At 67.8% G+C, this 11,150-nt stretch overlaps 1 protein-coding gene across 1 annotated transcript; it reads right to left on the reverse strand.

The window, feature by feature from the left end:
• Positions 1-6,209: 6,209 nt before the first annotated feature.
• Positions 6,210-9,713, reverse strand: NKX1-1 (NK1 homeobox 1). Its single transcript, XM_030876923.2, has 2 exons — positions 9,266-9,713; positions 6,210-7,054 (listed from the first exon to the last, which is right to left on the reverse strand). The coding sequence occupies exons 1-2, from the start codon at positions 9,711-9,713 to the stop codon at positions 6,210-6,212; spliced, it is 1,293 nt and encodes a 430-aa protein (XP_030732783.2).
• Positions 9,714-11,150: the final 1,437 nt, after the last annotated feature.

Raw genomic sequence — 11,150 nt, forward strand, 5'->3', positions numbered from 1 at the left:
TCCGTGACTGGGGCTCTTTGCATCGTATCTTTTAAAGAATCGCCACGAGCGTTTATTAAGACAGACCCACAGATCCATGTGTTTCTGGCTGGGGGAGCAGCAGTGGGAGCTGGGCTGGCCCTCCTGGCCGGTGCGGCCCACTGGACGGTACCTCGGGGAGCAGGCTCCACCACTCTGAGCCCAGGGCCCCCAAGCAGTGACTTGGTGCTGAGGGGGTCCTGGGTGGGTCCCACTTTCCTCAGAGGCCCCAGCGGAAGCAGAGGAAGCTGCACCCCCTCCCTTGGTGCCCCCAGTGCCCCCCCCACCTGTCCTGTCACGTGCTTCTTGGGACCCCGTGAGTCAGGGCGGGGCAGGGGGGCCTGGGACAGCCTGGGCAGTAGGTGGGTTTGGAGCCAGCAGGGGAAGGCTACACCCCGAGTGCCTCGAGGAGCCCACCTGCATGTGGGAGAGCGGCACTCCAGTGAGGACCTGGCAAGCAAGAGTGGGACTGCCTGGGGGGGGTGGGGTCCCAGGGCCTCTCAAGCCGTGTAGCAAGGGGGCGTCGGTGCTGGCGTTTGGGCTAGGCAGGTTCTCGTCAGGAGGGCGGGAGCAGTGAGTGGGGAGTCCCTGTCAGCGCGGGTGGTGTGGGGCAGTGCGGGCAGGGCTGGTGGGAGCGGGTCCTCGTGTGGCGCTGAGGGCTCCGGCTCCAGCCTGGGACCACGGGGGCTGCCGTGGGGTGCGGGGTGGGAAGGTGCTGTGCCCTGGTCCAAGGCAGACTGGCTGGGCCGGCCCAGGGAGCGGCAGAGGGACGGCAGGAGGGAGGACTGGCAGGGCTGTTACAGCGGCAGTCAGAGCTGGCTGCACAGAATGGAAAACTCCTGAGTGACGGTGGCTTGTGAACGCAGGCTTTAAATGTGCTTCTGTCCTAAGGTGGTGCCCAGGCTGGGGAGGAGGCCGCACGGAGCCACTGGCCCCCATCCCTTCCCAGTGTCAGCGTACAGGGCCTGCATCCCCAAGGCTACCTCTTGGCCCAAGGTGGCTGCTGGAGCTCCAGCCATCACTGGGTCTGCAGAAGGGGGGCAGGGGTGTGTGCCTTGGGCTCAGCCATTTCCTGTGAGGAGCCTCCCTGGGAACCCCTCCAGCAACAGACACCCTGCTCATGCCAACTTGGCCAAACCTAGTCACGCGGCATCGTCCAGCTGCCCAGAAAGCAGGAAAAGTTGGCTTTATTCTGGGGATGGGCGCCCAGCTGCCATCAGCTGTGTCCTCGCAAGAGGGAGAACCTGTCAGTGCCCAGCAGGGGCTTCTCCAAAGGGGGCCACCACACGGCTGTCTGGTATGGGGTGGGACATGGCACCCGGAATTGTGGCCTGCCTACAGGGGATGTGGCCGTGGAATGGACGGGACTTCCCCCCGCCACCCCGTGGACCTGCGTGCCTCAGCTCTGCACCCTCCCCTTGAGTGACAGTCCCTGCGTCCCTGAGAATGACCTGTTTGATTCCTCCCCACCCCCTCCCTGCTACTACGCCTCTGCCTGCCCCCAGGTGCCCCGAGTTGTCTGTCCAGCCTTGCCCTTTCCCTGTGGAAACACCACACCCTCCAGGAAACCGCACATGGCTGGGCAAGGTCCCTCAGCTGAGTGACACTTCAGTGGCCCAGGATGGAGACCTGGGTGCCACCCTGGGATGGGGGACATGGTAGGTCACGCTGGCTGACCTGGAGCAAGGGGTGGGAAGGGGGGAGGGGCACAGGAGGCTGAGTGATGGGCCAGCACCACTGGCCTGGGGAGGGCTGGGGGCCCTGGAGAGGGGGCCACAGGAGAGCTGCTGTGTGGAGGGGGGACGGAGCGGGAGTTCATTGGGTCCTGGGAGGCGAGTGAGGTGCGGCTGGGGGCACATCTGAGATGGGGCAGAGCTGGGTTTGGCCCTTGGGGCTCATCCTTGCCTCTGCAGGACAGGGGTGGGCTCAATGGGTCCCCCCGAGCTTTGAGAAGGAATCGGCAGCGTCCGCGGCAGGAAGGAGCAGCAGCAGACCTGGCAAGGGCGCAGGATGGGCTGTGGGCGGGCAAGAGGGTGGTGTGATGGGCGGGGGGAGGGAAGGCAGCGTAGACAGCTCTTTTGGTAACTTGGGCTCTGAAAGGAGGCCACACTGCAGGCAGCCGGAAGAAGCAATCCCGGGTCGGGTGGAGACACTAGAGTGTGTTTGGACTCCAGTACAGCCGGGCAAGGAGGGGTGGAGGTCCTGGGGCCGTGCCAGTCATCATGGCACTGACACCAAAGTGGGACCGTGGGGGGGGGGCAGGAATGAGGTGGCAGCAGGGCCACCGTTGAAGGGGGAGGGGAGGGCTGCGGCAGGACGGGCAGGTGGCATGAGCCTGCTGTGGGGGTGGGGCGGTGGGCACTGGGGATCCTGAGCGGGGAAGTGAGCACAGTGGGCCAGGGGCACGCCGCAGTCCAGGTGTGTCCCCTGAGGGTTTGGCCGTGACTGGGTAAGGCCGAGGATCTCCAACACGCCCAAACGGAACAAAGCTGGTTAAAGTTAAGTGGGACAGGCAGGCAGGGAAACGGGTGCAGCTGCTAGGGTGCTCTGCAAGGGTGGCAGGTCTGTCAGCAGCCCCCGCAACCCCTCCCCTTTTTACCAGGAATGAGAGCGCATCCACTAGAAAAACTACATTTCCCAAACTCCCTTGGCTAGGAGTGGTCATGTGACCAAGTTCTGGCCAATGAGATGTGAGCAGCTGTTACATGGGCTTCTGGAAATCACCTTAAAAGGAGGCAGTTGTGCCCCTCTTCTCTCTTCCTGTTTGCTGCCTAGAACGTGGATGTGATGGCTGGAGCCTCACCCTCTGTATGGGTCCATGAGGATGAGGGCCCAGCCCAGCTAGGATGAGGCAGTGGAGAGCTGGACAGAGCTGGCTCTCCAAGGACCCTGGGAAGGTGTCCTAGCTGCCCAGGGCTGCCAAAGGCCAGCATTCCCTCACACAAGAGAAAATAAACAATCTCCTTTCAACTTCTGTTCATTCAGTTTTTCTCTTTCATGCAACCAAAGCCTAACACACAGCAAGGGACCACAGCCAGCCAGCTGTGGGCTGGGCACAAGGAGGGGAGGGGGGTGGGGCTCAACAGTCCCTGGGCAGGAGACTGGGGGGCAGTGTGGGGAGGGGAGCCCCCCAGGGAGGGCTCTGGGTGCCTGTGCTTGTCCGGGCTCGTACCTGCAGGGGCTGTGTCTTGCTTGCTCCTTCCACGTGATGGAAACTACTTGAGTACCATTCTGGGATTGGGGGTGGATGCTGTCTGGGGCCAGGGCTGGTCCTAGGGGCTGGAGGAGGGCCTTCCCAGAGTACATGAAGATCCTGGGGGCTGTGCCAGTCCTCACGGCACTGACAACAAAGTGGGACCATGGGGGGGACAGGGATCAGGTACCAGCAGGGCCACCACTGCCCTCTGCTTCCAGCTCAGGAACCCCAAGCTGAGAACTGGGCAGGCAGGGGCCCCCCATAGCCTATTGGGAGCAAGGGTGGTAGGGCCAGCTGGAGGGTCCCTGGGGAAGCAGCCAGAGGAGCCTGCACCCCCAAGTTCCCCAGGTCCGCGGCGGGTTCCAAGCACCTGAGAGGAGAGGGAGCGGGGGTGCTGAGGTGGGAGCTGGGCCTGTCGGCACCTCCAGGAGGGGCAAGGGCACCCAGGCCGGGGCCGGGGCCTGTTTCGTCCCACGTGACCATGTGCAGATACCCGCAGCTCGGATGCCACTCGAGTGTGGGGAGGCTCAGATGGGCTGACACAGGGCCCAGCACATGGTAGGCACGCACCGAAGAGAGACTGGAGGGGCCCAGGGAAGCGACAGGGTGCCGTCCCTGCGCCCGCAGCAGGGCCTGCACAGGTGCTCAGAGCAGCCCAGTGTATGCCTAGCGCGTGGGCCAATCACCGCTGTGGTATCCGCTCAGGGCTGAGTCTGCGAGCCCGGAGGTGGAGCCGGGCGGGCGGGGGCCGTTGATTCCCTGCCTCATGGCTTCCAACGGCCCCCTGCCCCCGTGTCCTGAGCCACGGGGGACTGATGTTTAAGGGTCCAGCGGTGTGGCCGCTTTGTTTCTGGGCGACCTTGGTGAGTGAGGGCAGGATGCGGGATGGGGAGAGGAAGGAGACTGGAGCTGTCGAGTCTGGAGTCTGAAACTCCCTCCCTCCTCCTCCCCTCCTGCCCCACCGTGGACAACGCTGCAGGACCAGGCCTCGTGGAGGGTCGGGGGCACTGCCCTTCCCTGACCTCTCCCTCTGCTCCAGCAGGTTCCGGCCCAGCAAGGTGGCCTTAGGGGAGGCAGGGGACCCCTGAGGGACAGGTGTCCAGCTCCTGCAAGGTCCTGATGGTTTTGCCCTCCTCTGGCCTCTCCCCCCAGCTCCTGGAAGTGGAGGCTGTGGCTTCTTGCTTGGCAGCCCCTGGCATCCTGTTTGGGCTAAGTGCACAGTAATGCTGATGATTTGAGGCCGAGAGCCCTCTGGAACCTTCTGGAGCCTTCTGGGGCTCCTCTGTCAGCTGTCTACACCCTGGAGGCCCAGGCCTCAGGGGTGTCCTCACCCTTCTGCACCCCGGCCGGTTAGATTCGGGGACAGTCCGGCTGCCCGCAGGTTGGGTGGAGGATTCGGATGGCGGCTGTAACCACCAGCTGCGAGAATACTCCGAGAATTTCAGCAACGCCCGCCCCAAGCTGACGGGGAAAGCAGAGGCGGAGTGGTGCATGGTGGGGGGGGGGGCTCAGGTCTGAGGCAGGTGAGGAGCCGCCTGCGGGAGGCCAGAGGCCCAGGCGGCGGGGGCTGCAGCAGTGGGCAGGGCGGTCCCAGCTGCCTCCGCCCCTCCCCGCTGCGCCGTGGTCGGGGGCTGCTCCTCCTCCACCCTTTGCCCACAGGTGATGGAGAGGACAACGTGGGGCGCCCTCTCGTAGGTGAAGGTGGTGCGTGCGCGCCGCGGCTTCCCGGACTTGGGCCTGGACGGCGGTGCTGTCACTCACCCGCCGCAGGGTCGTCCTTCTCCCCAGCCCTAGCCTCAGCCCCAGCCCTGCCCACGGTGGTGGGTGATGGGCTGAACAGCGCAAGGAAGAGTCTGAAAGCTCGCTGGTCGCACATGGAGAGGGATGTCCCCTCTGCGGGCGCAAGGCTCGGCCGCGGAGCAGCCAGGGGGCGGGGCAGGCGCACGGCTTCACCGCGCTGGCGTCCAGCGACCGTGGACACCCACCTTGAGTGCCGGCGGGGCTGCGGCGGGGACCCCCTCACCGCGCGGCAGCGCCCGCGTCCCCGAGCCTCGGCTCTCGCCTCGAGTCGGCCACCCGGCCCAGGCGCCGCCGCCTCGCGCCTCCCCTCTCTCCCCAGGGCTCCAGGAGCCCGCGTGGGGACCGCGCCCAGAGCCGGACTGCAGGCTATTGGAGGAGAGGTGGCCGCGCCGGACTCCCGCGGGCCGGGCTCGGGGTCCGGCTCAGGCGCCGTTGGGCAGGTTGCTCCATCCCGGCCAGCCCCAGCTTTCCTCCACTGGGAAGCGGCGGGAGGCCCCTCCTCCTCGGGCCGGCCTGGTGCTCAGGGAAGGCCGCGCGGATGCGCATTGGGGAGGGGGGCGGGGTCGGCGCCCGGCGCGAGCGCTGCCCCCAGGCCCCACCGCGCGGGCACTGTCCCGCTGGGCTTCCCTCACCCCCAAGCGCCCCGAGCGGAGGAGGGGGGAGGGGAAGGGAAGGAGCGGGGACACGGGACTCCTGGACCGGAGCCTCAGCGCACACAGCACCGAGGCCGCGCGCCTGTTCCCAAGCGCGTGGGGGAACCCGGGCGACGCAGGATGGGGCAAGCTTGGCCACGGGACGCCGGGCGGCGGGGAAACTGGGGCCCAAGGCTCGCGCCGGGTCGAGCACCCCGGAGCGCCTCGGTCGCGCCGAAGTCCCCACCGAAGGGCGGCGAGGAGGACGGGGCGCGGGCGACGCGGGAGCCTGAGGGACTTGGGCGCGGCCTCCTGCGGTTTATTGATTAAGTAGAGTTCGGCAAAGTGCTTCCCAGAGGGCAGAGCTCGGCCCCAACGCGCGCGGACAGTCGTTTATAAATTTAAAACTCTTCTGTAGCAATCGGCTATATACAGAGTCAGCGACCGCAGCCTTACAAAACGGCCGACCGGCGGGCGCCCTCGGGTCCTGGGCGCGGCCTCAGGGGCGCGAGGGCCTCGTGGGGCTGCCCGGCCCGGCGTCCCGTCCTGATCCGAGGCCGTGCTCAGAGGTGCGGCGCGTAGAAGGCGGGCGCGCCGTAGGTCTGCGAGCCCAGCACGAAGGGCGACAGCACCGCCGGGCTCGACAGGAAGGGCAGCTGCGCGGCGCACACCAGGCCGCCGGGGCCGTGCGCCGGGTACCCGGCCGGGCCGTGCATGGCGATCGGCGCACCCATGGGCGGCGACGGGCTGAGCGGGCTGAGGCCACCGGGCAGCCCCGCACCCGGCCCGGAACCCGGCCCCGGTCCCCCTCCGCCGCCTGTCGGCGCGCTGGTATCGGCGCCCGGATTCTGCTTCTTCCACTTGGTGCGGCGGTTCTGGAACCAGATCTTCACCTGCGTCTCGGTGAGGCTCAGCGACAGCGCCAGGTTGAGGCGCTCGCACACCGACAGGTAGCGCGTCGCCTTGAACTTGTTCTCCAGCGCCACGAGCTGCTCGTAGGTGAAGGCGGTGCGCGCGCGCCGCGGCTTCCCGGACTTGGAGTCGGAGCCTGTGCGCTTCCGCTTGGGCTTCGTCGCCGTCGCCGCGCCCTGCGGGGTCGTCCCCGCGTCCCCGGGCGCCGCCGAGGCTCCCGGCGGGCCCGGGGTTCCGGGCGAGTTCCCACGGGGGCCGGGGACAGCGGCCTCATCGACAGCGCCTGGGGGCGCCTCGGCCTCGCCCTGGCAGCCCGACCCGCGGGCCCCGAGGCCGCTGCCGCCTCCCCGCGCCTCAGCGCCGCACGCCGCCCCCGCCTCGGGCGCCTCGTCCTCGTCCTCGTCGTCGGGCGCCTCGTCCCCGCTCGGGCTGCGGCCACCGCCGCTGCTGTAGCCGTTGGCCTCGGCTTCGTCCGCCTTGCAGGGGTCGCCGGCGTCTGCGGGCGGGGACGGGGCGGGGAGGGAGGACAGCACAGTTAGGACCCGGCGCCTCCCTTCCGCTCTCTCGCCCCTCCGGCGCCCTGCTCCCCTTAACGAATCCCTTTTCCTGTTTCCGTTGCTTCTCTTCTTGCCTCCCTTTCCCCTTAGCGCATTCGTTTCCCTGCCCTCTCCCCTCCTTTTCTTCTCACCCTCCCGCGCTTTCTCTCTCCGTCCCCTGTGCATTCCTTCTCTCCAGAGCCCCCCCTTCCCGCCATCTCCCGAGCCCTGCGCCTTTGCCCCAGCCGGGCAGGACGGGGCCGCAGAGCTTACGGCAGACGGAAAGATCCCATCGATCCATGGGGCAGATACAAACTTAATTAAACTCATTTTGCGTAATGTAGAAACTAGTTAACGGCCATTTAATTTATTTCAGCGTACATTACCCTCCAATTACCACAAGGCTCCAACAGAGCCAGCCAATTACTGGGCATTTAAGAGTGGGCCGGGCCAGAGTCCTGGGGTAAGGTTGGAGCCCGCTGTGAGGAGGCGATTTCCGGGGACCAAAAAAGTTGCCCTGGATCCATCCCTACCTCAAGACTTGGGGCCCTGGAACTTGGCCACCCTTGGCCCATCGGCTGAGACCCCAGCAGGTCCAGGCTGGTCCCAACCAGGGACCAGTGGGCAGTGGGGGTCTAGAGCAGCGCTGAGACCAGCCGGGATGGGAGTCCCCATAGGTCAAGTCTGAGCAGCAGCTCCGGATCCTCCAAGCAGAGGCCCGCGCGGTGGCTGCAATGTGAATCTCAGAAATTTGGAAGAAAAGCATCTGTCCCGGTCAGGGCCCGGCAGGAGTGGAGGGGAGGGGTGGCGGGGAGGGGAGGGCGTTTCTATGCAGCCCCTGCTCCCACAGGTGGTCATACAACCAGGAGAGAAGCCAGGGCAAGCGCCCAACACCATGCCGCCCCATCGGGCACCAGGCCCCGGTCAGGTTGGCACGGAGAACTGGAGAGTAAAGGACAAATTCAGTCCGATTCCTCCAGGGTGACCACGGGCTGCGTGGAGGCCGGCAGGGCAGATATCCTGGCCCCCACCTATACCCCTTAGCAGGAGAAGAGACAGTCCCCCAGGTGACCCTGACAGCTCCTGCTCTGTCCAGGGGTGGGCTAAGGAGGGGCCCTGACCCAGCTCCCTCCCTAAACTACCAAGAAACTGGGCCTTCCGACTGGGATGTCTTCCCCATCAGAGGCTCCAGGTGGAAACTCCCAGAACCCTGGCCAGGCCGAAAACCTGAGGGGCTCCCCTCCAGCCTTCCCGAGATTGTTCCTCTTTCATCTCCGCCCAACCGGGAGGAAGCCCAGTGCAGGTGCTGGGAGGCCCCTCGCCTGAAAAGGCCCACCCGAGCCCTGCCGGCCCTGCGCACCTCTCCCCGCAGGGCAGAGGGCCCGGGAAGTTGGAGGGAGGAAGGGCCGGCGGAGGGGGCACCAAAAGCAATCAGGCGCCGGTCGAATGCAATTCTCGATCAATAGCGGCCCCTAATAAGTGTAATAGGTTTTAATCGAGTAATTATCCGAATTTTGACCCTATAATTTAGATGTTCGGGGGGAGTTTGCAAGGTGCTTGAAAGAGATACGCATGCAGCCGTAATGGGATATCGACCCGGCCGGGGTTGCGGCCGCCCCATTACCGGCCGCTTTCCGCCGCTAAGCACCTTTCCCCTTAACTGTAATCGAAGGGATTTAATTGTTTTTCCAGAGATAACCAGCGTTTTGTCACAATTAGTCTGATTTGTCCAAAAAAAAAAAAGAGAGACAGAGAGAGAACGGAAAAAAAAAAAAGGAAATAAAAGAATGGAGGGAGGGAGGTCTCCGGAGGCTGCGGTGGGAGTGGGGAGGTCACGGGCTAGCCGCCGCGCACGACTCCCCCTCCTCTGCCACCTACTGCCCTCCAATGCCGGGGGTGCGCGGTGGCCAAACCTGTGCCGGCCATGCAGTTCGTAGCCCTGGGCCCGGCCTGGGGGAGGCATCCCGGGAGGCACCGGGCGGTGCGGGCCCTGGAGTCCGGGTCGGACGCAGGCGGCGGGAGGGCTGGTGCGGGCCCCGCGCGCTGCGAACTTTCCACCGAGCCTTGGCGCCGGGCCGGTCAGGTTCGCCGAGGGGTCCCGGGAGCGCAAACGCGTAGACGCGGGCCGTCCCTCTACCCCCGCGACCCGGCACCGGCCGTGCCCTACTCACGCGGCGGCTCAGCTCCGGTACCGGCTCCAGCTCCTCCGGCGGCGGCGAGGGCACGGCGCTCCAGCTCCTCTGAGCGCGGCGGGCGTCCCGGGGCGGCGGGGGCCGGGGCGCACGCCGCGGGCGCCACGGGGCCCAGCAGCACACAGCGGCGTCTTCTGCTGTTGAACTTGTTGGGGTCCAGGATGTCCAGCACCGAGAAGGAGGTGGGGCGCGGCGGCGGGCCGGGCCGGGCCGCCCCAGCCCCCTCGGGCGCCGCGGGCACCGTGTCGCTGGCGGCGAGCGGCGGGGCTCCGGCCCGCGGGAAGGCGGGCAGCTCAGCGCGCCCGTCCATGGCGTCCCGGGCGGCGGCGGCGGGCGCGGGCGGTGCGGGCCCCGCACCGGGCCCGGCCGGCGGCGGCGGCGGCAGCGCGGGGCCGTCCCCGGTAGCCGCCGGGCCGCTCGCGCTCATGCCGGCCTCCCGCCGCTCCGGCCGCTCGGGCCCCTCCGGCTACTGGGCTCCCATCCCCGGCGGCCCGGGCGACGCCGCACGGTCTCGTGCCGGCGGCCGCGGCTCGGCTCGCTCCCCGTGCCGCCCCGCGCTCGGCCGGTGCTGCCTGGCGCCGCCGCCGCCGCCGCCTCAGGCGCCCGCCGCGCCCGGCCCGCTCATTTATGGCGGCCCCGCCGGCGGCGCCCACGCGCCCACTCGCCGCACACACGTGCGCCCGCAGGCGGCCGCGGGCTCCGCCGCCCTCGTTAGAGCGCGCGCCTAATTGGATGCGAACGGTCCCGGGCGGAGGAGGCGGGTCCCGCGCGGGACACACGGACTGCGCTCCGGGCCCGACCGACAGACCCACAGCCCGGAGCCGGAGTGCGCTCCGCGAGCGGCTGTCGCGGTTCGCGGCGTGCCGCTGCGCCTCCGCTGGTCCGGAAACGACGCGCCGGCCTCCTGGGCGGAGGGGGAGGGGACAGCCCCGGCTTTTAAATAATTGCGGGATCCGTCTGCGGAGGGGCCGCGGAGGCCCCCGGGCGCGCCTTAAGAGTTGGCTGGGGCATCCCGGCGGCCGGCCGGCCTCACCCCCCGCTCCCGGCGCTCGGGGCCCTGGCGCCCTGGCGGCTCCCGAGGCTTCGGTGCCCCTCGGCGGCTGGGGCGAGGAGTGGGGTCCTCGCGGGCCGACTCCCGGGGTCTTCGCCGCGTCGTCAGCCCCCTCCCAGGCGTTCCGTGGACCTCGGTCTCGCCTCTCTCCGTCGCTCCGCTCGAGGTCTCCTCTCGTGTCTCGGGGTCTCCCTCGCTCAGGGTCTCCGGCCCTCTGTCCCCTCCCGCGCCTGCCCCTTTTGCGTCGTCAAATTAGGGCCCGGCCTCGAGTCCCCGCCGGGGGCGGGGCCGGCGGCCCCCAGGGTCGCTCATTAGACGTGGAATCGAAAATGGGGACGGCTGGAGGGTCCTCCCGCCCCCGCCCCCGCCCCCCAAAACGGGAACCGAAAAAATCGTACAGACGGCAGGAGGCCTACACAGAAATCGATAGCCTCAAGGAAGGAGAAACGTCGCAGCAAACGCCCCCTCCCACGCCCGGAGAAATAAGCCCTTCGGTCCGGGTCTTTATGTCCGCACATTTGTCTACAGCGGCGAGGTTTGCACCCCAGGGCCCTGGCCCTCGGGGTGGAGGGACCGGCTGGCGTCTGTGGGCGGGACCGCCGCTGCTCCCTCTTCCCTGCGCCCGCCAACGCGCACACCTGCCGACCGCGGGACCCAGGCGGGAGCCGGCGGTGGGAGCGCGCGTGCGAGTGTCTTCCGGGTGCGCGGCTGTGTGCGCGCGGGCGTGTGCGTGAGCGGTGTGCACCGCCTCACACTGCGGTCCCCGGAGCCTGCTCTGCGAACAAGGACGGGTCCTTTGCAATTACCGCGGGC

The sequence above is a fragment of the Globicephala melas genome, chromosome 5 (genome assembly GCF_963455315.2).
Source record: "Globicephala melas chromosome 5, mGloMel1.2, whole genome shotgun sequence".
In the NCBI taxonomy this organism is placed as follows: domain Eukaryota; kingdom Metazoa; phylum Chordata; class Mammalia; order Artiodactyla; family Delphinidae; genus Globicephala; species Globicephala melas.